Consider the following 27,852-nt stretch of genomic DNA (forward strand, 5'->3'; position numbering starts at 1 on the left):
TTATTTAATTCACTCGTAATATTTGTAAATGTTTGTAATGTAACATAAAGTAGTGTTTTTTATTGCCGATGTGTAATGCATATGTTTTGTTAAACTGTAATGTAATGTATTAATGTCCTTTTTTTGGTAATTTGACATACAAAAGGGGTTTGTTTCATTTCGAAGTGGTAAATGTGTTGTAATATATTGATGTAAGTTGTTTTTTTATTATTTTTTTGTGTGATGCTGAAGTAGTCGGATAATTTGTTATTGACGTACTTGAAGTATGAAATGAAACTTTGTGTCTTTGCTGACTGTAGTATTTTTAGCAATGTATGAACGACATGTACAGTGAACTAATGTATTTTTCGTTAGATTTTTGTGACTGACTCTTTCTATGTTCGTAATATGTTTTATTGTATTTGAACTAATTCCGTCTGGATAAATGCTATTGTGTTAAGCGTTTCTTTTTTTGTGTAAATCTCGACTATTGTATTCAATGCGTCCCATTTTCCGGATGAATCGTTCTTGTTTATTTCCCTCTGAAAAATTTGATTGTTTCTGAATTTTTGTTTATTTCGTCATATTTGCTTTATATTAGACGGAATTCCGTGAGAAGAAGTGCTATTGTTGTATGCGTCCGGTTTTTTGTGTAACTGTTGACTACTGTCTTTAAACCGTCCCATTCTCCGGATGAATAGTGCTTGTTTATTGCCCGGCGAAAAAGTTGCCTGTTTCACTTGTGTCTTTGTATCTCCTCGTCCTCGCTTCCTGCCACATATTTGTATTTGTTTCCTTTGTGTAATATTGTTGTAATATCGTACGAATTAAATTTACTTTTTGGCCCGAAGACTGATTAACATCCTTGCATCCTTTTAGGTCAATGATGTTAAGTTTTTTTTGTGTCTAACGTATCTGATGCTATACTCCGTCGACCCCCTTGTTTTCCGTCCTGAAATTTCTTTATGTGTAAGAAAATGGCCTAACATTCCTCAAATTGCAGAGTGGGTGAATGCTGCAGAGTGGGTGAATGCTGCAGAGTGGGTGAATGCTGCAGAGTGGGTGAATGCTGCAGAGTGGGTGAATGCTGCAGAGTGGGTGAATGCTGCAGAGTGGGTGAATGCTGCAGAGTGGGTGAATGCTGCAGAGTGGGTGAATGCTGCAGAGTGGGTGAATGCTGCAGAGTGGGTGAATGCTGCAGAGTGGGTGAATGCTGCAGAGTGGGTGAATGCTGCAGAGTGGGTGAATGCTGCAGAGTGGGTGAATGCTGCAGAGTGGGTGAATGCTGCAGAGTGGGTGAATGCTGCAGATTGGGTGAATGCTGCAGATTGGGTGAATGCTGCAGATTGGGTGAATGCTGCAGATTGGGTGAATGCTGCAGATTGGGTGAATGCTGCAGATTGGGTGAATGCTGCAGATTGGGTGAATGCTGCAGATTGGGTGAATGCTGCAGATTGGGTGAATGCTGTCTATTGGGTGAATGCTGTAGATTGGGTGAATGATGGAGATTGGGTGAATGATGGAGATTGGGTGAATGATGGTGAGTGGGTGAATGATGCAGAGTTTCTGAAAGATGGATAGTGTGTGAATGATGGATAGAGTGTGAATGATGGAGAGGCAGAGTGCTGTTGCGTTTTTGAGTGTTAGTGTGTGTAACTGAGGGTGAGTCGTTGAGGGTGAGTGAGGGTGATGTTGAGTGAAGGTGAGGGTGAGGTGTTGAATGGTATTGAGGGTGAGGGTGAGGTGTTAAGGGTGAGTGAGTGTGAATTGTTGAGGATGAGTGAGGGTGAGTGAGGTGTTAAGAGTGAGGTGTTAAGGATGAGATGTTGAGGGTGAGTGATGGTGATGTTGAGTGTAGATGAGGGTGATGTGTTGAGTGTGAGTGAGGGTGAGTGATGGTGAGGGTGAGTGAGGGTGTGGAATTGTGGGTGAGGTGATAAGGGTGAAGTTAGTGAGGGTGAGGTGTTGAGGGTGAGGGTCTGAGGGTATGCTGTGCTGTACCTGCTCCGTGTGTGAGGGAAGCTTGCACTGTTGCCGCCTGTGCTGTACCTGATGTATGTGTGATGAAAGCTTGCACTGCTGCTGTCGGTGCTGTACCTGTTCCATGTGTAAGGGAAGCTTGCACTGCTGTTGGCTGTGCTGTACCTGCTCCGTGTTTGAGTGAAGCTTGCATTGCCGTTGCCTGTGCAGTACCTGCTCCGTGTGTGATGGAAGCTTGCACTGCAGCTGCCTGTGCTGTACCTGATGTATGTGTGAGGGAAGCTTGCACTGCTGCTGTCGGTGCTGTACCTGTTCCATGTGTAAGGGAAGGTTGCACTGCTGTTGCCTGTGCTGTACCTGCTCCGTGTTTGAGTGAAGCTTGCATTGCCGTTGCCTGTGCTATACCTGCTCCGTGTGTGATGGAAGCTTGCACTGCAGCTGCCTGTGCTGTACCTGATGTATGTGTGAGGGAAGCTTGCACTGCTGCTGTCGGTGCTGTACCTGTTCCATGTGTAAGGGAAGCTTGCACTGCTGTTGCCTGTGCTGTACCTGCTCCGTGTTTGAGTGAAGCTTGCATTGCCGTTGCCTGTGCTATACCTGCTCCGTGTGTGATGGAAGCTTGCACTGCTGCTGTCGGTGCTGTACCTGTTGCATGTGTAAGGGAAGCTTGCACTGCTGCCGCCTGTGCTGTACCTGATCTATGTGTGAGGGAAGCTTGCACTGCTGCTGCCTGTGCTGTACCTGCTCTGTGTGTGAGGGAAGCTTGTACTGCTGCCGCCTGTGCTGTACCTGATCTATGTGTGAGGGAAGCTTGCACTGCTGCTGTCGGTGCTGTACCTGTTCCATGTGTAAGGGAAGTTTGCACTGCTGTTGCCTGTGCTGTACCTGCTCCTTGTTTTCGAGTGAAGCTTGCACTGCTGCCGCCTGTGCTGTACCTGATCTATGTGTGAGGGAAGCTTGCACTGCTGCTGTCGGTGCTGTACCTGTTCCATGTGTAAGGGAAGCTTGCACTGCTGTTGGCTGTGCTGTACCTGCCCCGTGTTTGAGTGAAGCTTGCATTGCCGTTGCCTGTGCTATACCTGCTCCGTGTGTGATGGAAGCTTGCACTGCTGCTGTCAGTGCTGTACCTGTTGCATGTGTAAGAGAAGCTTGCACTGCTGCCGCCTGTGCTGTACCTGATCTATGTGTGAGGGAAGCTTGCACTGCTGCTGCCTGTGCTGTACCTGCTCTGTGTGTGAGGGAAGCTTGCACTGCTGCCGGCTGTGCTGTACCTGATGTATGTGTGAGGGAAGATTGCACTGCAGCTCTCGGTGCTGTACCTGTTCCATGTGTAAGGGAATGCTGTTGCCTGTGCTGTACCTGCTCCGTGTTTGAGTGAAGCTTGCATTGCCGTTGCCTGTGCTGGAGCAGCTCCGTGTGTGATGGAAGATTGTGAGATCTGGCATAACGGAAGGATTGGTAGTGCGTGCACAGTTTTTTTTTTTTTGTTTGTTTATTGTTGTAGTGAAAAGTTTTATGTATGCACTGTGTATGTTCTCTTTGTGTGTTTTCTTTTTTATATTTTCTTTATTTCAGGGAATGAGCTGCTACGATGGACAGGTAATGACAAATTAATTTGCATAATATTAAAGCGTGTCTTTGTGACTTTTATACTTTTGTTTATTGATTTGCTTATTGTAAAGCTAATGTAATTATTTTATTAGGTCTCTCTGCTCGCATGTACTTTCTGCCTGGCTTCTTGCATTTGATTTTTATTTTATCAATGGCTGCTATTTCGGTGTATTTGTTGCCATGGATTGTGTTCCGTTTTGCCGTACGTGTTTTTTGGTCGCACTTGGCTTGTGTATACGTTTCTAAAATTATGTAGTGTATGTAAATAAAAGTTTTTGTTTTTCTGTTCTAGTAAAGGGTATTACGCAATGTATTCCCTTTACGTTTGTTACGTAAGGGATGTTAGCGTTCTATTTTTTAATTGATGGTGATGTAATTATGAGCGTTACGTAATTTTTAGCCAATCGCAGCTCTACGTTGTGTGACGTAGCGTTGCATTTGACATGCGTCAACGGGGCTTTTTCCAAATTGATGTGAATGTTCGTGCGGTAAAGGTGTGTTATTCCTCCGTGTTTGTTGCTGCGTCGTCTGACTGGTAAGATGTACATTTATTAAAAGTGAGTACATGAATTTGAATGTATTAATACGTGTGTGTATATACGTATTATTAATAATGTTTTATTAGGATGTATGAGTGTTTTATTTGTATTGCGCCATGTGTATTATCGAGTTTTGAGTTACAATATTCCTTAGTACTGTTCTAAAAGATATATGTTTGAAAAATATAGTTTTTTCGAAATGTTACATAAAGCAATGTTTATGTTTGTATGTGTTATGTCTTTGAAATTGCGTCCCTTGTTATTTCTCGCTCACTTTCCTTGTGTTTTGAATTTTTCTTGATCTTTATGCGAATGTTGGCTCGTGTTTAAGTAGATTCTTTGGGATGCATTGAGTAATCTTTGCTAGTGTCTTCCTGGTATGTAGTTTCAGTAGTTCCGTTTCGCCTGAGGTGGCACTGTGATGTTTATTTTCCCTCTGACTTAGCTTTTGCTTGTGTCATTTGTACCGGTATGTGACTTGTTTCGCCGCTATTCATTTTTTTTGTTAGTTGCTTGTTGTAGTTAAAAGTATAATGTATGCACTGTGTATGTTCTCTTTGTTGTGTTTTTTTTTATATTTTCTACATTTCAGGGAATGAGCTGCTACGATCGACAGGTAATGACAATTTTATTTGCATATTATGAAAAAGTGCCTTTGTGAGTTCTTATACTTTTGTTTATGCCTTTCCTTTTATTGATGTTAATGTAATTATTGTATTTGGTTTTGCTTTGCTCGTACGTATTTTCTGTCTGGCTCCTCTCATTAGAGTGTGTTTAGTATTTTATCAATGGCTGCTATTTAGTTTTATTCTTTGGCATGGATTGAGTTTCGTTTTGGCGTACGTGTTTTTCGGTCGCACTTTCCTTGTGTGTAGTAATTTTCTCTTGCACGGCATCCCTTATGTCCATTTCTGCAGCAATAGCACATTATTAACATTCTGCAACCCCACACTACAATTGAGCGACATGAGATCATCACTCATTGCCAGTAGAGCCGTATTTAGAACTCCCCCAGTCTCATTTAGACATAGAACTGCAGTACTGTACAGCACCAAAGCATGCTTGTATAGCTGTAATTCTGTGTGCAACGTACAAAAAGTTGTTCTAAAGCGTGCACTTCAGGCTGGTGGTGTGTGTGACTGTTGAAAGCGTGGATTGATGGCTGTTTGTGTGGGTGTATGCATGGTGAAAGGATGCACTGATGACTGTTGTGTGTGTACGCCTTGTAAATGTGTCCATTGCTAGCTATTAGTGTGTGTGCCTGTTAAAAGCGCACATGTTTGGATTGTATGTCGTTTGTCTGCTGAGTAATGCTGTAGTGGTAATGATTGGTGCTGTGGTGGTAAGTGTTTGTGTGTGGTTGTAGTGTGATAGTGTGTTGATGGTGAGTGAGGGTGAGGTGTTGAGGGTGAGTGGATGATGGTGTGAGGGTGACGGTGTGAGGGTGAGAGTGAGTGATTGTTGGCGAGCGTGAGGCTATGAGGCTTATTGAGAATGTGAGTGGGTGTGCGAGGATGTGTGAGAGTGTGTGAGTGTGGATGTGTGTGAGGGTGGGGGTGTGTGAGCGTGTGGGCATGTGAGTGTGTGGTGCTTAGTAATGCTGTAGTTGGGATGTGTTGTTCTGTGCTAGTGATGAGTGGTGTTGTGATGGTGTTTAATAATTACCACCACAGCATAACTCAGCACCACAACAGTTGCAGTTCTCCCAACAATGGCATCACTGATGTCCACGAATGCAACATGCAGCAATACCACTTTATCTTTCTGCAGCCCCACAGTACCATTGAGCAACAACACTGCTTCACTCTGCACTTCCACATCCGTATTTTGCAAACACACAGTCTCATTTTGACATAATACTGCAGTACTGATGACTGTTGTGTGTGTATGCCTGGTGAAAGTGGCCATTGATAGCTGTTGTTGTGTGTGTGTGACTGTTAAAAGCGTACATGTTGTTATTGTATGACCTTTGATTGCTGCAGTGGTGATGAGTGGTGCTGTGGTGGTAATTGTTTTTTTGTGTGGTTGTAGTGTGATAGTGTGTTGAGGGTGAGTGAGGGTGAGGTGTTGAGGGTGAGTGAGGGTGAGGCGTTGAGTGTGAGTGAGATTGAGGGTGAGTCAGTGTGAGGCGTTGAGGGTGGGTGAGGCTATGAGGGTGAGTGAGGCGTTGAGGGTGAGTGAGGGTGAGGTGTTGAGGGTGATTGAGGATGAGTGAGAGTGAGGGTAAGTAAGGGGTTGAGGGGGAGATGTTGATCGTGATTGAAGTGTTGTTGTGGTGGTAAGTGTTTGTGTGTTGTTGTAGTGTGATAGTGTGTTGAGGGTGAGTGAGTATGAGGGTGAGAGGGTGAGAGTGAGTGAGAATGAGGGGGAGGTGTTGAGGGTGAGTGAGGATGAGTGAGGGTGAGGAGTTGAGGGTGGGTGAGGGTGAGGGGCTGAGGGTGAGTGAGGTGTTGAGGGTGAGGTGTTGAGTGTGATTGAGGATGAGTGAGAGTGAGGGTGAGTGATGTGTTGAGGTTGACTGAGGCTGAGGCGTTGTGGGTGAGTGAGGGTGAGGTGTTGAGGCTGAGGGTGAGGAGCTGAGGGTGAGTGTGGGTGAGGCGTTGAGGGCGAGGCGTTGAAGGTGAGAGAGAGTGAGGTGCTGAGGATGAGGGTGTGAGGGTGAGTGTGGGTGAGGCGTTGAGGGTGAGTGAGGGTGAGGTGTTGAGGGTGATTGAGGATGAGTGTGAGTGAGGAGTTAAGGGTGATGTGTTTAGGGTGAGTCAAGTGTTGCTGTGGCGAAAATTGTTTGTTTGTAGTTGTAGTGTGATAGTGTGTTGACGGTGAGTGAGGGTGAATGAGGGTGATGTTTTGAGGGTGAGTGAGTATGACAGTGAGGTGTTGAGGGAGAGGTGTTGAGGGTGATTGATGATGAGTGAGATTGAGTGTGAGTGAGGAGTTAAGGGTGAGGTGTTGAGGGTGAGTGAAGTGTTGCTGTGGTGGTAAGTATTTGTTTGTTGTTGTAGTGTGATAGTGTGTTGACGGTGAGTGAGGGTGAGTGAGGATGAGTGAGGGTGAGTGAGGGTGAGGTGTTGAGTGTAATTGAGGGTGAGGTGTTGAGGGTGAGTGAGGGTGAGGGGCTGAGTGTTATTGAGGATTTGAGGCTGAGTGTGGTTGAGGTGTTGTATGTTATTGAGGATGAGTGAGAGTGAGTTTGAGTGAGAGTTTAAGGGTGAGGTGTTGAGGGTGAGTGAAGTGGTGCAGTAGTGGTAAGTGTTTGTGTGTTGTTTTAGTGTGATAGTGTGAGGGTAAGTGTGGTTGAGGGTAATTGAGGCAGATGTGATGAGGGTGAGTGAGGATGAAGTCTTGAGTGTGAGTGAGGATGACGGTGATTGAGGGTGAGGTGGTGAGGGGCTGAAGGTGAGTGAGGTTGAGTGAGGGTGAGGTGTTGATGGTGATTGAAGGTGGGTGAGGGTGATGGTGATGTGTTGAGGGTGAGTGAGGGTGAGGTGTTGAGGGAGAGTGAGTGTGAGGTGTAATGTAATTATTGTTTTCGTTCTTGCTTTGCTCGCACGTATTTTCTGTCTGGCTCCTCTCATTAGAGTGTGTTTAGTATTTTATCAATGGCTGCTATTTAGTTTTATTCTTTGGCATGGATTGAGTTTCGTTTTGCCGTACGTGTTTTTCGGTCGCACTTTCCTTGTGTGTAGTAATTTTCTCTTGCACGGCATCCCTTATGTCCATTTCGGCAGCAATAGCACATTATTAACATTCTGCAACCCCACACTACAATTGAGCAACATGAGATCATCACTCATTGCCACTAGAGCCGTATTTAGAACTCCCCCAGTCTCATTTAGACATAGAACTGCAGTACTGTACAGCACCAAAGCATGCTTGTATAGCTGTAATTGTGTGTGCAACGTACAAAAAGTTGTTCTAAAGCGTGCACTTCAGGCTGGTGGTGTGTGTGACTGTTGAAAGCGTGGATTGATGGCTGTTTGTGTGGGTGTATGCATGGTGAAAGGATGCACTGATGACTGTTGTGTGTGTACGCCTTGTGAAAGTGTCCATTGCTAGCTATTAGTGTGTGTGCCTGTTAAAAGCGCACATGTTTGGATTGTATGTCGTTTGTCTGCTGAGTAATGCTGTAGTGGTAATGAGTGGTGCTGTGGTGGTAAGTGTTTGTGTGTGGTTGTAGTGTGATAGTGTGTTGATGGTGAGTGAGGGTGAGGTGTTGAGGGTGAGTGGATGATGGTGTGAGGGTGACGGTGTGAGGGTGAGAGTGAGTGATTGTTGGCGAGCGTGAGGCTATGAGGCTTATTGAGAATGTGAGTGGGTGTGCGAGGATGTGTGAGAGTGTGTGAGTGTGGATGTGTGTGAGGGTGGGGGTGTGTGAGCGTGTGGGCATGTGAGTGTGTGGTGCTTAGTAATGCTGTATTTGTGATGTGTTGTTCTGTGCTAGTGATGAGTGGCGTTGTGATGGTGTTTAATATTTACCACCACAGCATAACTCAGCACCACAACAGTTGCAGTTCTCCCAACAATGGCATCACTGATGTCCACGAATGCAACATGCAGTAATACCACTTTATCTTTCTGCAGCCCCACAGTACCATTGAGCAACAACACTGCTTCACTCTGCACTTCACATCCGTATTTTGCACACCCACAGTCTCATTTAGACATAATACTGCAGTACTGATGACTGTTGTGTGTGTATGCCTGGTGAAAGTGGCCATTGATAGCTGTTGTTGTGTGTGTGACTGTTAAAAGCGTACATGTTGTTATTGTATGACCTTTGTTTGCTGCAGTGGTGATGAGTGGTGCTGGGGTGGTAATAGTTATTTTGTGTGGTTGTAGTGTGATAGTGTGTTGAGGGTGAGTGAGTATGAGGATGAGAGGGTGAGAGTGAGTGAGAATGAGGGGGAGGTGTTGAGGGTGAGTGAGGATGAGTGAGGGTGAGGAGGTGAGTGAGGGTGAGGGGCTGAGGGTGAGTGAGGTGTTGAGGGTGAGGTGTTGAGTGATTGAGGATGAGTGAGAGTGAGGGTGAGTGATGTGTTGAGGTTGACTGAGGGTGAGGCGTTGTGGGTGAGTGAGGGTGAGGTGTTGAGGGTGAGGAGCTGTGGGTGAGTGTGGGTGAGGCGTTGAGGGTGAGCCGTTGAAGGTGAGAGAGAGTGAGGTGCTGAGGATGAGGGTGTGAGGGTGAGTGTGGGTGAGGCGTTGAGGGTGAGTGAGGGTGAGGTGTTGAGGGTGATTGAGGATGAGTGAGAGTGAGTGTGAGTGAGGAGTTAAGGGTGAGGTGTTTAGGGTGAGTGAAGTGTTGCTGTGGCGGAAAGTGTTTGTTTGTAGTTGTAGTGTGATAGTGTGTTGACGGTGAGTGAGTGTGAATGAGGGTGATGTATTGAGGGTGAGTGAGTATGACAGTGAGGTGTTGAGGGTGAGGTGTTGAGGGTGATTGATGATGAGTGAGATTGAGGGTGAGTGAGGAGTTAAGGGTGAGGTGTTGAGGGTGAGTGAAGTGTTGCTGTGGTGGTAAGTATTTGTTTGTTGTTGTAGTGTGATAGTGTGTTGACGGTGAGTGAGGGTGAGTGAGGATGAGTGAGGGTGAGTGAGGGTGAGGTGTTGATTGTAATTGAGGGTGATGTGTTGAGGGTGAGTGAGGGTGAGGGGCTGAGTGTTATTGAGGATTTGAGGCTGAGTGTGGTTGAGGTGTTGTATGTTATTGAGGATGAGTGAGAGTGAGTTTGAGTGAGAGTTTAAGGGTGAGGTGTTGAGGGTGAGTGAAGTGGTGCAGTGGTGGTGTTTGTGTGTTGTTTTAGTGTGATAGTGTGTTGGGGGTAAGTGTGGTTGAGGGCAATTGAGGCAGATGTGTTGAGGGTGAGTGAGGATGAAGTCTTGAGTGTGAGTGAGGATGACGGTGATTGAGGGTGAGGTGTTGAATGGCTGAAGGTGAGTGAGGTAGAGGCGTTGAGGGTGAGTGAGGGAGAGGTGTTGAGAGTGAGGGTGATTGAAGGTTTGAGGGTGCGGTGTTGAGGGTGAGTGAGGGTGAGGTGTTGATGGTGATTGAAGGTGGTTGAGGGTGATGGTGATGTGTTGAGGGTGAGTGAGGGTGAGGTGTTGAGGGAGAGTAAGGGTGAGGTGTTGAGGGTGAGTGAGTGTAATTGAGGGTGGGTGATGAGTTGAGGCTGAGTGAGTGTGAGTGAGGGTGTGATTGGCAAATGTGAGTGTTTTGCATGTGTGAATAGTTATTTTTATGTGAAGTGTGTTAGTGTTATTGTATGTTGTTGTAGTAGAATGATGCTGTTGTGGTGGTGTAGAGTGATGTTGGTGTGTTGATGAGTGATGTTAGTGTGGTGCTTCCTAATGCTGTTGTTGTGATGTGTTGATGATGAGTTGTGGTTTGTTAGTGTTCAACTATTACCACCAAAGCATAACTCATCCCAACAACATGTGCAATTCTCACAACAACCTAATTTGTGATGTCCACCAATGCAACACGCATCAATACCACCTTATCATTCGGCCCCCCCACAGTAACATTGAGCAACAACACAGCATAACTCGGCACCAGCACAGGCGTATTTAGCACAACAACAGTCTCATTCATACATACTACTGTAGTGCGTGCAAGCTACAAAGTATGTGTATTTTGTATATGTGTTTGTAATGTCAAATGGATAGGCTGAATGTTGTATGTGGGTGTGACTATGTTGTATAAATTGAGTGTATTACTTACAATTTGCCTTTTGTAGAGCAAAAAATACCATAGAAGTTGTAAAATTTGTATCCCACACTTATTTATTTATTTAAAAAAAAAAAATTTTTTTATTGTTTAACTTTGTACAAAAATAAGATATCCTGGCAACATGCAAAATTTAGTCAGAACATATGTCATCGTTTTTTTCGTGCAGAATCTTTATGATTTGGCCATTACAAAAGACAACTTCAAAAGTTTGTGGCAAAAAGTGGACAAGGGCATCTCCGATGTTGTCAACTTCCTCATCTAACATAAACCATTTAATTAAGATCTGGTTTTCGATGGGCATAGATTGATATTCGTCTGTGTTTGTCACTTTTATTGTGATAATACTATTTTGCTCTGTAGAGCTTTCAACACCATAAATTAGAATGTCCATCTTTTCCTCTGGTGGGGCTGTTACCTGTTGAGAGAAAACAAAAGCAACAATTAGTTTTTAAATTTGTATACTTTATGTTTTGTGTAAGGCCTATAGTGGGTGAAAGGAACAGAGTGGTTGAAAGTGCCAGATTGGGTGAAATGGACTGAGTAGGTGAAAGGGTCCCTGTTGTTGATAGGGTTTGAGTGGGTGATAGGTCGAGAGTGGGTGATAGGTCTAGAGTGGGTGATAGGTCTAGAGTGGGTGATAGGCCTAGAGTGTGTGAAAGGGCCAGAGTTGTTGAAAGTTCCCGAGTGGGTGAAAGTTCCCGAGTGGGTGAAAGCTCCCGAGTGGGTGAAAGGTCCCAAGTGGGTGAAATGTAAAAGGTCCAGAGTGGGTGCAAGGGGCAGAGTGGGTGAAAGGGCAAGACTGGGTGAAAGTCCAAGAGTGGCTGAGCAGAGATAGTTGACAAAAGTTTTGTTTGTTGTGCTTACCTCCATTTTGCTATGGCGCGTTGTATTCAATATTTTTTGGCAATTGAATTCATGTACAGTGACGTGAGTCAGGGTAACATATTTCCCAATATGTATTTTAAATTGTGACGCTTCTCTCCACAGTGTCACTTTTATATCATCAGTTGCATCTTTTATTGTAATCGATTTGAGTGGGGTATCTTGCCCATTGATAAACACAGTCTTTGCATCCTCTTCCTACACAAAAAGAAAGCATTCTATTAAATAGTGACTGTAAAAACACATATTGCTAGTGCCTTGTATGAAAGGCAATATAATGTATCACATTTAACGACCCAAATGAACATCCTTTCTAAAAGATTGAATTGTTTATTTGAAAAAATGGCTTTGTAGAGAGTACTTGTGTTTGTAGTATACACCAAAGCACTGCCATCTTTTAGTTTCCAAAAGTCATACTTGCTACTATGTGTGAAGAGTGTATAATTCTAATTTTTTTGAGTTACTTATTGAAGTTACTAAAGGTGTAATGTGTGTGTAAGTCAACTATGCATTTTTTAAGTAGACATGATGACATGGGTGAGGGTGAGTTATTGAGTGTGAGGTGTTGATAGTGAGTGAGGGTGAGGAGTTGATGGTGAGTGAGGGTGAGTGAGGATGAGGTGTTACGTGAGTGTGAGGGTGAATGTAAGTGAGGGTGAGTGAGGGTGAGCGAGGGTGAGAGGGTGAGGGTGAGAGATTGAAGGTGAGTGAGGGTGAGAAGTTGAGGGTGAGTAAGGATGAGGGTGAGTGTGAGTGAGGCTGAGTGAGTGTCATTTAGGGTGAGGAGTTGAGGGTGAGCGATTGAGGGTGATTGATGTTGAGAAGTTGAGGGTGAGTAAAGATGAGGGGGAGTGTGGGTGAGTGAGGGTGAGTGAGTGAGGGTGAGGTGTTGAGGGTGAGTGAGGGTGAGGCTGAGGGTGAGGCTGAGGTGTTGAGTGAGAGTGAGGTTGACTGAGGAGTTGAGGGAGAAGGGTAAAGTTTTTGAGGGGGAGGTGTTGATGGCTAGTGAGGGTGAGTTAGGGTGAGGAGTTTAGTGTGATTGAGGGTGAGTGAGATTGAGGGTGAGTGAGGCGTTGAGGCTGAAGTGTTGAGGGTGAGGTGTTGAGGGTGAGTCAGGGTGACGTTTTGAGGATGAGTGAGGGTGACTAAGGGTGAGGCATTGAGGTAAACACAGTGTTTGCGTTCTCTTGCTAAAGAAAAAGTAAGCATTGTATAAAATAGTGACTGTAAAAACACATATTATTAGTGCGTTGTATGAATGCCCATATAATGTATTATATTTAGCGACCCAAATGAACATCCTTCCTAAATGATAGCAATATTTTTTGCAAAAAATGGCTTTGTAGAGAGTACTTGTATTTGTAGTATACAGCAAAGCGCTGGCATATTATAGTTTTCAAAACGCGTACTTTCTACATAGAGTGAAAGAGTGTATTTGTAGGGTGAATTAGGACTCAGGATTTAAATCTAGGAGTTAGAGTGTGGATTAGGATAGTTAATTTCTATTCTTCTTTTTGTTGTTGTGTGTGTGTGTGTGTGTGTGTGTGTGAGGGTGAGTGAGGGTGTGTGAAGCTGAGGGTGTGTGACGGTGTGTGAGGGAAGCTTGCACTGCTGCTGTCGGTGGTGTACCTGTTCCATGTGTAAGGGAAGCTTGCACTGCTGCCGCCTGTGCTGTACCTGATCTATGTGTGAGGGAAGCTTGCACTGCTGCTGCCTGTGGTGTACCTGATCTGTGTGTGAGGGAAGCTTGCACTGCTGCTGTCGGTGCTGTACCTGTTCCATGTGTAAGGGAAGATTGCACTGCTGTTGCCTGTGCTGTACCTGCTCCGTGTTTGAGTGAAGCTTGCATTGCCGTTGCCTGTGCTGTACCAGCTCCATGTGTGATGGAAGATTGTGAGATCTGGCATAACGGAAGGATTGGTAGTGCGTGCACCGCTGCTTGGGGTATCTGCGATATTTGTGTAAGTAAATGGAGAGGGGGGTGAGAGTTGGAAGAGAGAGTGAAACAGGCAGAAACGTGGAGAGTTAGAAGAAAGAGCGAAGGAATCTAAGCTGCGAGATGTGGCATAACAGAAGGATTGGTAGTGCGTGCACCGCTGCTTGTGGTATCTGCGAGATTTGTGTAAGTAAATTGAGCCGGGGGTGAGAGTTGGAAGAGAGAGTGAAACAGGCAGAAACGTGGAGAGTTAGAAGAAAGAGCGAAGGAATATAAGCTGCGAGATGTGTCATAACAGAAGGATTGGTAGTGCGTGCACCGCAGCTTGGGGTATCTGCGAGATTTGTGTAAGTAAATGGAGAGGGGGTTGAGAGTTGAAAGAGAGAGTGAAACAGTCAGAAACGTGGAAGAACGAGGGAAGGAATCTAAGCTGCGAGATGTGGCATAACAGAAGGATTGGTAGTGCGTGCACCGCTGCTTGTGGTATCTGCGAGATTTGTGTAAGTAAATGGAGAGGGGGTTGAGAGTTGGAAGAGAGAGTGAAACAGGCAGAAACGTGGAGAGTTAGAAGAAAGAGCGAAGGAATGTAAGCTGCGCGATGTGGCATAACAGAAGGATTGGTAGTGCGTACACCGCTGCTTGGGTGTACTGTGTGTGTAAGGCAAGTATGCATTTTTTTATTACATATGATGACATGAGTGAGGGTGAGGGTGAGGGTGAGTGATTGAGTGTGAGGTGTTGCGGGTGAGTGAGGGTTAGGGTGAGGGAGGGTGGGGTTGAGGGTGAGTGAGGATGAGTGAAGATGAGGTGTTATGTGAGGGTGAGTGTGAGTGAGGCTGAGTTAGGGTGAGGTGTTTAGGGTGAGTGAGAGTGAGGGAGTGTTGAGGGTGAGAGATTGAGGGTGAAAAGTTGAGGGTGAGTAAGGATGAGTGTGAGTGTGGGTGAGTAAGGGTGATTGAGTGAGGGTGAGTTGTTGAGGGTGAGGCTGATGTGTTGAGGTGTTGAGTGAGAGTGAGGGTGACTGAGGAGTTGAGGGAGAAGTGTAGAATTTTTGAGGGGGAGGTGTTGAGGGCTAGTGAGGGTGAGTGAGGGTGAGTGAGTGGGAGGTGTTGAGGGTGATTGAGGGTGAGTGAGATTGAGGGTGAGTGAGGCATTAAGGGGGAATTGTAGAGGGTGAGGTGTTGAGGGTGAGTGAGGGTGAGGTGTTGAGGGTGAGTGAGGGTGAGAAGTTGAGGGTGAGTAAGGATGAGGGTGAGTGAGGGTGAGTGATTGATGTTGAGGGTGAGGCTGAGGTGTTGAAGTGTTGAGTGAGAGTGAGGGTGAGTGAGTAGTTGAGGGAGAAGTGTAGAGTTTTTGAGTGTGAGGTGTTGAGGGATAGTGAGGGTGATTGAGGATGAGTGAGGAGGAGGTGTTGAGGGTGATTGATGTTGAGTGAGATTGAGGGTGAGTGAGGCATTAAGGGTGAATTGTTGAGGGTGAGGTGTTGAGGGAGAGTGAGGGTGGGGTGTTGAGGGTGAGTCAGGGTGACTGAGGGTGAGGCATTGATGTAAAGACAGTCTTTGCGTTCTTTTGGGACACCCAAAAAGAGCAAATCTATAAAATAGTGACAGTAAAACCACATAGTAGTAGATGCGTTGTATGACTGGCAATATAATGTATTAGATTTCACGACCCAAATGAACATCCTTTCTACCATATTGCATTTTTTTTTAAAAAAAAGGCTTTGTGGAGAGTACTTGAATTTGTAGTATAGCCCAAAGCACTGGCCTATTATATTTCCCAAAACTCTTACTTTCAACATAGTGTGAAAGAGTGTATAATGCAACCTTTTTTGAGCTTGTTAGTGAAGTTACTAAGGGCACGATGTAGGTAAATCCCATTTACCTATTTTGAAATACCGACTAATACCGATTTGGTATTTAAAAATGGGTAAATGGTATGTAGGTCCCAACATCTGTATTCGTACCGAATCCTTAACAATTCTTAAAATACCGAATCGGTAAATACCGAATAGGTAATGCCCATTCATTCCTATGGGCTTTGAAGCCCATAGGAATGATTAGGCATTATCGATTTGTTATTTACCGAATCGGTAATTAAAGAATTCAGAAGGGTGCAGGGGGTGTCACTTTGACACCCTCTGGCATCCCCAAAAAGGGCACAGGTGCCATGTGGCAAGCATACCTGCCCTAAGAGCAGGTCTGCCTGTCACATGACATAGGTGTGCTATTTAGACTTGCAATTTAAAAAAGTAAAAAATAAATAAGATATGTCATTTACAATACTAATAAGTCCAACTTTTCAAATGCGAGACAATATTTTTTTTTAGTTGACATGATGACATGTTTGTGTTCATACTTACGGCAATTATTGTCCCTGAAACGGTCATCAGGCTTTTTAGACTTGCCCGTTTTATTTCCTTGATGGGAGAAGCCGATGGTGCAGGCGGATGCAAAATGTTGTTTGCTTGTTGGATCAGGCCATCCTCGATTGCCATTGCAGGAAATTTGGTTACTTTAGTTTGTTTTGTAATTAAAATTGTTTTGTTTTTGATAATAAAGTTTCGTATCAGTAGTCCACAGTTATTTTTCGTTTGCTCATATAAATTTTCTTGGTAACAAGTACATTTTATTGTTCCAGTTTTATCTGCTAAAGCCAAATGGAATAAAATGTTCTGCTCTTGTTTAGCATTTTTGTACGTAGTTTTCCCTGAGCAGTTGATGACATTAACTCTTATTGGTTTCTGGTATGGTTTGTTGTCATCGGTATTAATGTTCATAATTTCTTCAATAGACATCATCTGAAATAGAAAATGTGACATAACATGTTAAATACAAACCCATATTGCTTTATGATCACTGTAATAGCATTCTAAAGTACCATAGTTGTGTAGTTGGACATTTGTATATATATGATCTAAAATGGATTGGTAGTTAGTTGTGTAACTGTTAATGAGTTGTTGACATTGTAATTGCGTTTCAAAGAATCCAAGTAATTGCTTGCTGTTTGCATTTTGTTGAGATACATCCACATTGAAATCACCTATAATAATGAATTTGTGTGTGGGGTAAAAATCCGTAATATTTGTGATGAAATCAAAAAGAGAAGTTATACTTTTTAGGGGTGGTTTGTATAAAATAATAATAAGGAAATCTGTGTTACCAATCTGTAGAGTAAAATGTAAAATGTCAATCCCTTCAAGTGTCTCATAAATAGGCAATATAAATAAATCTTTTTTGTAGTACATAATCATTCCATGGTTTGTGTTGTATGTATGAAATTTATCAAATATAATGTGATGATATTGTTCTATCGTGAAATCATTAGCTGTAGCATTTCTTGTAGTGTTGATCTCAGTTAAGCAAATAATGTCTGCTTGTAATATATTGCTATCCGCTACCATAGATGGAAAATTTTTCTGTAGTGATCTGATATTGTGTGCAATGATATTGAAATGTGCACTGTATGTATGTAACTGTGGGATATGTATTTCAAGTGGCATTTCTGTCCTTAATCTGTGCATTTCCTCATTAACTTGTGGATGTACTACAATTTTACGTTCATCAAAATTGTGTACATATACATTTTGTATTGATTTTGCCCTGCTAATAGCAACATAATGCAAATGATGAATCTTGCTGTTATTAAAGTGTATATAAAGTGGTTCGAGAGTTGCACCTTGTGTGCGATGTATAGTGCGTGCTGATGCTTGGCGTAAAGGAAATTGCTTGCGTATAATGGTAATAAATTTTTTAGTGTATTGGAAATGTCTAGCTATAGCATGTATTGGTGTCCATGTATTTTGTATTTGTGAATGAAATAAGTGTTTATATTGTTGTCTGGTTGTTTGTCCTATAGTGGGATTGTCAAATAACAACCAAACGATAATAGGTGTATTGTTAATCAATTCAACTAATTGTACAACACCAGTTGCGCCATTTGTTAAACCATCATTGACATCCACATTGCAACTTAAATCATAACGAAGTTGTAAGGCAATGTGTAATGTATGTGAAAGGCCCATTGTTTTCTGTGGATCTTTGGGCAGTTGCTTAAGAATGGTTTTTTTCACATTTTCAGACAAATCTGAACTGACGGTATCGCTTGCTACTGTTATGTAGACTGGATAATCTTTGCAATGTTGTTCTAAAACCTTTTGGTTAATTTCATTAACTTCTAGATTAGTTGACATGATATATGGAATTGTTTCTAATAAAGTCTCATCAGGTTGTATTTCCCTTTGCTTAATTTGTGAAATATCTTCCTCAGTATGCTTGCCTTCTCTCAATCGGTTTAGTAATTCAGCAAATTGTAGATCTTCTTTTTGGCGCATAATTTTTGTTAATTCAAAAATTTTAAAATGTTCTTTCCATAAGTTAGCACTTAAAGGACCATACATTTGTGTAGAATCCTGAAAAATGTATCTGTCAAATACAGGTTTTAATTGGTAAAAGTCACCAATGGCTAAAATAGAAATTCCTCCAAATGGTTCATTAGATGATTTAATTTCTTGAAGCCTGTTATGTATAAAATTCAACATATTGTGTCCTACCATTGAAATTTCATCAATAATAACAACTCTAACATGCATCATTTCCATTTGTAGAGCAGTTCTATGTTCATGACTCAGTTGTTTATAAGTCAAACTTTGCGACACAGGTATTTTGAAAGTGCTATGCAGTGTTTTTCCATTAATATTATGGGCAGCCTTTCCTGTTGGAGCAGTAAGTAAGATATAAACATTATCTGGATTTTCACCGGCCTTAGTGTTATAATAGCGTAGTAAAGTTTGATATAGTGCAGATATTACAAAACTTTTCCCAACACCAGCCCCTCCAGTGCAAAAAGTATAGCATGGAGTGCTTGTAGTTTTAAACCAATGCAAGTGATGGTAAACAAAATTAAGTTGTTCCTCCGTTAAGTTTTGCATAAGTTGTTGGTATTTTTCATTGGGTAAAATAACGTTAGTTAAGCTTTGTTCTTCAGTTGTAGTTCTAATTCCTAAATCTAGAGCCAAATCATATCTATTATTATGTTCTGGATTTTGGTCTTCTGTCTGTATATTAACAGTTGGTGATAGAGGAGGTGAAATTACATTTTCATGACACTGTTCATGAATAATGTTTGTAACTTCGCCATGCTGTTTGTTATAGATTTTTAGTTGTGTGTCAACAAATGATTTAACTTCCAGATACCTCTCGTAGTAAGTTTCCTTGTTGATTAGTATTTTTTCTTCTTCCCTCCATGGATAGTGCAACATTAATATTTCTCTATAATACTCTTCTGGTTCATTATTTTTGCTAAATCTGCAAAAGCGTATTATTTTCCCTTGTCTGCGCTTATTTAAAGCATAATCATAATTCTGTTTCTTTTGTTGTTTATTTCCGTGACTACATTCTATTTCTAATTCTTCCTCATCTCAGCTGTAAAAGTTTTGTTCTGCAAGTAAATCTTCGCAATCATTTATTTCTTTCCCATGTGTTTTTTTTCTTCACATAGTTGAAATCAGCCGCATAGTCTGCTAACGTGCACATCTCTAATGATTGTGGCCGTTTGCAGTACTTAATAATAATATTTTCACATTGAATGTCAGTTGAATTTTCGGGCAAGTTATTAATAGTTTCGATATCGCGCATTAAATAAGTTCTTTTCTCTGGACGGCTAGTATTAATAAATACAAATGATCGTGAGCTTTTCCGTAATGGTATTTGAAGAATTAGATATGCTGCTTCTTGAGCACTAATTTCTGTGCAGTTGAGGAATTTGTTTCCTATGTGTTTAAGTTGATCTTTGATATTACTATTGCTTGTTACCTCTTTAGCAGCTTGCGCTAGAAGTTTGCTAATTCCTCTTTGCGATTTACTGATATATGAGATAATATAGACTGCACAAGCATAAGGGTCTAGTATAAACTGCAAGTCTATGTTTGCTCGCCAAGCTTCTAAAAGAGTACTATTGTAGTTATTGATGAAGCATTCGCCTGGTGTTCTTTTTAAAAAAATAGTTGTTTTTTGTAAGCTAGTTTGTATAGAAGTAATATATTCTTTATCATCCATTTTAATGAACTCTAAAAAGTCCTCAAAAGAAAGTGTATTAAAAGTAGTATTATTCATAGCTTCATGTATTATTTTCATATTATCTTGCCATTGCTTATTTGTCTCCTCAAGTGTTAATGGCTCTAATATGAGCGTTCTTGACATTGGATATTTGGGATATTGATATTTGCATGTCCGTTGCTGTTTACGTCTGCAATTTTTGGTGTGACCATGCCTTTGTAGATTTATTAACGGTTGTAAAAGAGGGTCCTCAGACTTATGACAAGTGATATATTTGTCAATAAAGCTATTGACTTCTTCGACTGGTGAAACACCATACAATGGTGCTTTGTTTACCCAGAGTAATGCATGTATATGTGGAGAACCTCTTTGTTGGAATTCGACTCTGTAAAAGTAGTCTACTATTTCCCCAATTGGATTAGTGCCATTCAGCAAAACACAATTAAAGAATTTCCTAACTTGATAGTCAAACTGTCTTGCACATGTTATTGGATCTTCTTGTATTAATTTACTTTTAGTTTCCCAAGACATGTTTAAGAATTCTTCCTCTGTACATTCCTTTAAGTTTCTAACTCTCAATAGTATATTTATTAAATGGTGCCATTTTGTTTCAGCAGCAGATAAAGTCAAAAAGAAAGTGGGTATGCCAAGTTGCCTTATCATTGCAAAAATATCTTTTTTGCAACCTTCCCAATATGGAGGTGAACTGCGTATAGTTTTTAATACTTTGTACCCCTCATTAAACTGAAAAACATTGGCAATATTACATTTAATGTCTTTAGCAGTTATTTTATTCCCATCTGTAAAATGTTTTCTGATGGAAATGTTGATTTTACCATGGATCTGCTTAATATGTAATTTCTTCAGTTTAAAAAACATATTACTAATAGATTTAGCGACTCTTCTATCATAACTCCTTAACTCTGCTTGGCAAATAGTACTATAATGTACCGGTATGTGTCTTTCCTTATTGTTAGGCCTTCGTTCACCACAAAAAATAGTAGGGAAAGCCAAAAACTCTGAATCTTTATCCTCATATAAACCTCTTGGCGTGTTATGTTCAGCTGGAGCGAAACTTAACACATTCAGCGAATTACTAGTAATAGTTTCATTAGTTAACATAGTATCCAAATTCCCAGCTTCTATGTTGTCAGAACTATCAGATGAATTGTTTGTCTCAGAAGTCTCATTGTGAGATTCTATTTCTGGAGGTATATACTCCCAGTCAGGGTTAATCGTAACACCATATTCATTAAACATTGTACTATTTTTAGCTAGCCAAGTAGCTGCCTTTTTTACTGTATTTGGTCTAATATTCTCATAATGTGTATATGATTTATAGATTAATTTCCTTTTTAATTTCACTGGGATTGTCATGGCGTCATTAATTTGCCTTGGTAAAATTGTAACAGTTGTCATAACATCTGCAGGTACATTAACTACTGCTCCTGATAATGATTTTTGAAAACCGCGTGGCAGACTCCGAATTTGTAAGAATGGTATCCTAGGTGAAACTAATCTTTCTTCTAAATCATATAATTCTAATTCAACTGGTACATTTGGGAAGCCCATGCCATTTACAATAGAACATGGTGGTATTTTGTTTTTGCGAATGTAATAATAGCAAGTCTTACATATAAAATTGGTTTTCTTGTTACTAATGTTACACTTCTTGAAAATTTCAGATTGGCTAACACTGCGTATATTTTGCAACGTTTGTTTATGCCACAGTTGATTGCAAAGAGTACAAATGTACTCTGGGCCATGCAATATTTCCCGGTGGAATTTGCGAATGATTGTATGGATTTGTTTACCTCGTTTCTGTCTTTGGCCCTGCGTGAAGATGGGGATGTTATTATCAGTAGCACTTAGTTGACTGTTGGTAATGTCTTCTTCAGCTGTATTAACTTTTTTTCTTTGTACAACTTTAGTTGGACATGTACTTGAATCCCTTTTTCTTTTCCGAGACTGTTTATTTGTTCCCTGTATAGCTTTACTATTACCTGGTAATTGTGCTAAATGATTACTATTGCTATTCCCTCCCTTACTTTTATTCAGTAAATCATCAGAAGACATTGATGTTGATGTTATCGTCTGATTAGGAGTACATTCAGTAGTATGTACCCAAATTTTTCTTTCTTGCGGTAGGTGACTATTTTTTTTATGCACAGTAAGTGCTTTTGTAAAGGATTTCCTTTGAATGACTTTTATATCTATTGGTGTTAATTCAAATTGGACACATTGCTCAGCCTGATGTGTAAAGTTATATGCTAGTTTCATAACATATTGAATTAGGCCTTCAAACGAATTAAATGCAATTGTAACACATGTTCCGTTTGAATGAGGCATGCCTTCATGGTCCCTACTATGTGAATCAAATACAAAGTATGATTGCATATGTTTGAAAATAGCTATTACATAAACATTCATACAAAGTAGAACACCACAGTGCTTATTAATAGTAACATTTAATGCTGTGCTAATATCTGGGTAGGCTTTATCAAAACGTTTAAGGACATCACCGTAGTAAGCATTCCGTAGCAAAAGTGAATATATCTCTTGATTGTGGTCTATATACCTTGGCAGGTCATCTGGATGCATAAGTGTTTCGTTGTTAATAGAATGCATTTGGAGATATAAAGCGTCCCCACGGTCCATGATATAATGCAGATCATTAGAGTTCCAAGTAGTTACTGGCTTGCATAAATTGTGCAAGACAGCAAAAGCACTATTTGGTAAGCATTGCTTACCTTGTGATTTGCTATTAAATTTGCTATTCCCTTGATGGTAACTTGCTTTCAAGCATCTCTGCATTTTATAAGTTATACTGAAATGTTGTTATCAACAAATGTAAATTAAGAAGGTTTGTGAACTAACAAATTTTTTTGGGGACTGTAAGGTCAGAACTTTTAAAAAATTTTAAACTAAGTGGCAAAGTAGTATTTACCTTAACTTCTGTTTCTTTTGTTGTTGTTTTAATAATCTGAAAGGAGAAAAAAAATACATAATGTTTAGAAGAGATTTTTTCGAATTTTTCACATAAAGGGCACATTAACATGTAAATAGTGTTTTAAAGACCTGTTAAGAGCTCTAGTGCTGCTGTGAGTGTATGCGCCACGGGTGGCACACAGGCAGGGTGAGATGATAGAGGGAGAGAGAGGGAGTGTTAGGAAAAGGGGGACAGAGAGAGAGTGAGTGAGTGCGTGAAAAGTTCATACTGAGAGACGTAAAAAAATGTGTGTGTGTTATCTTGTAACTTGGACTGGTTAATGTGTTGCATTGAATCTGAGAATGAATGCGCTGTGCGTGTAATATTGAAAATGTACCCAGTTAGTGTGCAAGTAATGTAGAAAGATAGAGAGGGAATAAAGGGGAGACAAATGGAGAGTTATATACAAAAACAGAGAGGAAGGGAAAGTTAGGGAAAGGAAGGGAAATGGAGGGAGAGGAAGAGAAAGGGAGTGAGATGCAGGGTGATAGGGAGGGAGACGGAGAGGGAGGGAGAGAGGAGGAAAAAGAGAGGGGGAGTGAGACAGAGGGAGGAACACAGTTAGAGTGAGACAGAGGAAGACAGGAGAGAGGGAGGGGGAGCTATAGAGAGGGAGAGAGAGCTATAGAGATGTAGGGAGACCGCGAGAGAAAGAGAGCGATAAAATTATGTGTATGCCGGGAGGGCTCAGTGCACGAAGCCTTCGGCTGCAGGGTCCTGTGATTAACTTCATGGTCAGTTTTATGTTGTAGCTGTCGCCCCGACCCTTAACCACTAACCCTGCCCACACCGACGCGTTCCTTGGACACAAAGTAAACAGTAAATTATTCACTGAGTGGCGTTGCGTGGCTGAGTGGCGTTGCGTGGCGTTGCGTGGCTGAGTGGCGTTGCGTGGCTGAGTGGCGTTGCGTGGCAGAGTGGCGTTGCGTGGGTGAGTGGCGTTGCGTGTGTGAGTGGCGTTGCGTATGTGAGTGGCGTTGCGTGGCTGAGTGGCGTTGCGTGGCTGAGTGGCGTGGCTGAGTGGCGTTGCGTGGCTGAGTGGCGTTGCGTGGCTGAGTGGCGTTGCATGTGTGCGTGGCGTTGCGTGTGTGAGTGGCGTGTGTGAGTGGCGTTGCGTGGCTGAGTGGCGTTGCGTGGCTGAGTGGCGTTGCGTGGCTGAGTGGCGTTGCGTGGGTGAGTGGCGTTGCGTGGGTGAGTGACGTTGCGTGGGTGAGTGGCGTTGCGTGGCTGAGTGGCGTTGCGTGGCTGAGTGGCGTTGCGTGGCTGAGTGGCGTTGCGTGGCTGAGTGGCGTTGCGTGGCTGAGTGGCGTTGCGTGGGTGAGTGGCGTTGCGTGGGTGAGTGGCGTTGCGTGGGTGAGTGGCGTTGCGTGGGTGAGTGGCGTTGCGTGGCGTTGCGTGGGTGAGTGGCGTTGCGTGGGTGAGTGGCGTTGCGTGGGTGAGTGGCGTTGCGTGGGTGAGTGGCGTTGCGTGGGTGAGTGGCGTTGCGTGGCTGAGTGGCGTTGCGTGGGTGAGTGGCGTTGCGTGGCTGAGTGGCGTTGCGTGGCTGAGTGGCGTTGCGTGGCTGAGTGGCGTTGCGTGGCTGAGTGGCGTTGCGTGGCTGAGTGGCGTTGCGTGGGTGAGTGGCGTTGCGTGGGTGAGTGGCGTTGCGTGGCTGAGTGGCGTTGCGTGGCTGAGTGGCGTTGCGTGGGTGAGTGGCGTTGCGTGGGTGAGTGGCGTTGCGTGGGTGAGTGGCGTTGCGTGGCTGAGTGGCGTTGCGTGGGTGAGTGGCGTTGCGTGGGTGAGTGGCGTTGCGTGGGTGAGTGGCGTTGCGTGGGTGAGTGGCGTTGCGTGGGTGAGTGGCGTTGCGTGGGTGAGTGGCGTTGCGTGGCTGAGTGGCGTTGCGTGGCTGAGTGAAACAGTCAGAAACGTAAATGGAGAGGGGGGTGAGAGTTAAAAGAGAGAGTGAAACAGGCAGAAACGTGGAGAGTTAAAAGAAAGAGCGAATGAATGTAAGCTGCGAGATGTGGCATAACAGAAGGATTGGTACTGCGTGCACCGCAGTTTGGGGTATCTGCGAGATTTGTGTAAGTAAATGGAGAGGGGGGTGAGAGTTGGAAGAGAGAGTGAAACAGGCAGAAACGTGGGGAGTTAAAAGAAAGAGGGAATGAATCTAAGCTGCGAGATGTGGCATAACAGAAGGATTGGTACTGCGTGCACCGCTGCTTGGGGTATCTGCGAGATTTGTGTAAGTAAATGGAGAGGGGGGTGAGAGTTAAAAGAGAGAGTGAAACAGGCAGAAACGTGGAGAGTTAAAAGAAAGAGCGAATGAATCTAAGCTGCGAGATGTGGCATAACAGAAGGATTGGTACTGCGTGCACCGCTGCTTGGGGTATCTGCGAGATTTGTGTAAGTAAATGGAGAGGGGGGTGAGAGTTAAAAGAGAGAGTGAAACAGGCAGAAACGTGGAGAGTTAAAAGAAAGAGCGAAAGAATCTAAGCTGCGAGATGTGGCATAACAGAAGGATTGGTACTGCGTGCACCGCTGCTTGGGGTATCTGCGAGATTTGTGTAAGTAAATGGAGAGGGGGGTGAGAGTTGGAAGAGAGAGTGAAACAGGCAGAAACGTGAATCTAAGCTGCGAGACGGAGAGGGAGGGAGAGAGGAGGAAAAAGAGAGGGGGAGTGAGACAGAGGGAGGAACACAGTTAGAGTGAGACAGAGGAAGACAGGAGAGAGGGAGGGGGAGCTATAGATGTAGGGAGAGCGCGAGAGAAAGAGAGCGATAAAATTATGTGTATGCCGGGAGGGCTCAGTGCACGAAGCCTTCGGCTGCAGGGTCCTGTGATTAACTTCATGGTCAGTTTTATGTTGTTGCTGTCGCCCCCGACCCTTAACCACTAACCCTGCCCCCACCGACGCGGTCCTTGGACACAAAGTAAACAGTAAATTATTCACCTGCGAGAAAGCTTGTGAGTAGCCATGTAATAGAGGGTGTGGGCGAAACTCCCCTTGATCGTGTGTATGAAAAGTTTGTTGTGGTGTGGCGAAGTGTTGCGAACGGATTATGACTGTACTATTCCCCCTAATGTTCCAATGTGCCTGTGAATAGTGTATTAAGTGTAAGGTCAAGTTTTATTTTGGGTAGGCAGCTAATCCTGGCTAATGTGTTATTGGATGTGTGATTGTGAAAATGTAATACTAGTAGTTGTACGAGCGGCTGTTTCCGTGTGTCAGGTTGTAACTTGGATTACTAACTGTGCAAGTAAAGCTGCGAATGAATGCATTCTGCGTAAATGTTGTAAAGTGTTGCCTGTTTACGTGCACATTAATGTGCAATTATAAGTTCTGACTGAAAGTTTGGTGCTGTAGTGGCGAAGTGCTCTGATGTTACATTGCGTAGGAGTTGCACGTGCTGTATAAGGGTGGCAGTCAGTGTTTTGCCTAATGTGACAGGCTGTGTGTTATTAGTGTAAGATGAAGTGTTTTCCCTAATGTGACAGGGTGTGTGTGATTAGTGTGCTATAGAGAGGGAGGGAGACGAAGAGAGAAAGAGCGAGAAAATTATGTGTATGCCGGGAGGGCTCAGTGGACGAAGCCTTCGGCTGCAGGGTCCTGTGATTAACCTCATGGCCAGTTTTATGTTGTTGCTGTAGACCCGACCCTTAACCACTGACCCTGCCCCCACCGATGCGGTCCTTGGACACAAAGTAAACATTAAATTTGTCCCCTGAGAGAAAGATTGTGAGTAGCCATGTAATAGATGGTGTGTGTGAAAGTGCCCTTGTTCGTGGAATGTGTGCATGAAAATTTTTTTGTGGTGTGGCGAAGTGTTGCGAACGGTTTATGGCTGTACTATTCTCCCGAATGATACAATGTGCCTGGGAATAGTGTAGTAACTGTAAAGTGAAGTGTTTATTTTTGTAGGCCGCAAATCCTGGCTAATGTGTTATTGGGTGCGTGTTTGTGGAAAGGTAATACTAGTAGTTGTACGAGCGGATGTTTTCGTGTGTCAGCTAGTAACTTGGATTACTTAATGTGTGCCAGTAAAGCTGCGGGTGAATGTTGTAAAGTGTAGCCTGTTTGCGTACAAATAAATGTGCAATTTGAAGTTGTTCCTGAAAGTTTGGTGCTGTAGTGGCGAAGTGCTATGATCTTAGATTGCGTTTGAGTCGCACGTGCTGTATAAGGGTGGCAGTCAGTGTTTTGCCTAATGTGACAGGCTGTGTGTGATTAGTGTAAGATGCAGCTCTGTTGACTCTTGAGTACAATCATCCAGTTTACTGTTTTGCTATGAAGCTGTAAATGAAAGCATAATGAGTGTTCTAATGTGGTCGCACTCATTTCGGCGTGCGTGTGATATAGTATGTGTTCCTAACAGTGTGTGCATGAAAAGTTAATAGTAATAGATGTAAAAAAAAAGGGTGGGTATGTGTCATCTTGTAACTTGCACTGGTTACTGTGTTACATTTAATCAGAGAATGGAAGCGGTATGCATGTAATCTTGACAGATAATCTGACAAGGTGTGTGTGAGTAGTGTAAGCTGGAGCTCTGTTCACTGTTCAGTCCGATCATCCTGTTTACTGTATTGCTGTGAAGCAGTGAAAAAAATAGTAAGGAGTGTTCTGTTGTGGTTGCACTCAATTCGCCGTGCGTGTTATATAGTATGTGTTCTTAACCGTGTGTGCGTGAAAAGGTACTAGTAACAGACGTAAAAAGGTGTGTGTGTCATGTTGTAATTAGGAGTAGTTACTGTGTTGCATTAAATATAAGAAAGAATGGGTGTGTGTCAAACTTATGTTGTGCCTTGAATTATTGGAAGGAATGTTCTGTGTGGCGAGTCGGAGTGTTAGGAACGGAAGTAAAAATTGTGTAGAAGAGTGAACAGTTGGCTGTACTTACATGATATATGTTGGTGCGCAGTTTCTTTGCCCCTATCAAGGAAATGTTGAAAGCGTACCAATAACCTACAAGAGATAACGATAAAAAAAACAATATGTATCGGTTGGTTTAAACAAAGGTATGACCTGTTTGAGAAATTACGTAGTCCTTTGCTAAGTATTACCATAGAAAATGTAGATTTGCAAACAAACATGTCGCAGAATAATTTAACAGAGGTGCGATGTTGATATAGTAACAGTTGTAATAAACGCAAGTAAATGTATCAATACTGTCCCTTAG

At 42.8% G+C, this 27,852-nt stretch overlaps 2 protein-coding genes across 6 annotated transcripts in view; one reads left to right on the forward strand and one right to left on the reverse strand.

Annotated features, from left to right (window-relative positions):
* Window positions 1-27,852, forward strand: part of TBC1D23 (TBC1 domain family member 23) — a 656,146-nt gene that overhangs the window by 37,978 nt on the left and 590,316 nt on the right. The gene's annotated exons all lie outside the window — the stretch shown is intronic.
* LOC144771816 (uncharacterized) lies at window positions 10,938-27,810 on the reverse strand. Of its 2 annotated transcripts, XM_078656090.1 has the most exons (5): window positions 27,574-27,810; window positions 22,655-22,690; window positions 16,014-16,451; window positions 11,698-11,913; window positions 10,938-11,248 (listed from the first exon to the last, which is right to left on the reverse strand). In XM_078656090.1, the coding sequence occupies exons 3-5, from the start codon at window positions 16,449-16,451 to the stop codon at window positions 10,964-10,966; spliced, it is 939 nt and encodes a 312-aa protein (XP_078512216.1). In that variant the 5' UTR covers window positions 22,655-22,690; window positions 27,574-27,810; the 3' UTR covers window positions 10,938-10,963. The 2 variants fall into 2 exon arrangements, with proteins under 2 accessions (XP_078512216.1, XP_078512215.1); XM_078656089.1 differs by lacking the exons at window positions 22,655-22,690; window positions 27,574-27,810 and having other exon boundaries at window positions 16,014-16,633.

The sequence above is a fragment of the Lissotriton helveticus genome, chromosome 8, assembly GCF_964261635.1.
Source record: "Lissotriton helveticus chromosome 8, aLisHel1.1, whole genome shotgun sequence".
In the NCBI taxonomy this organism is placed as follows: Eukaryota; Metazoa; Chordata; class Amphibia; order Caudata; family Salamandridae; genus Lissotriton; species Lissotriton helveticus.

Excerpts from the sequence above, each read along its gene's own strand:
- LOC144771816 (XM_078656089.1), bottom strand. The coding sequence starts at position 16,472 with ATGTCACATTTTCTATTTCAGATGATGTCTATTGAAGAAATTATGAAC. Across the intron at positions 11,914-16,013 it reads TTTCAGGGACAATAATTGCC|GAAGAGGATGCAAAGACTGT; the intron begins GTAAGTATGAAC and ends CTTTTTGTGTAG. Across the intron at positions 11,249-11,697 it reads CGCGCCATAGCAAAATGGAG|GTAACAGCCCCACCAGAGGA; the intron begins GTAAGCACAACA and ends TTCTCTCAACAG.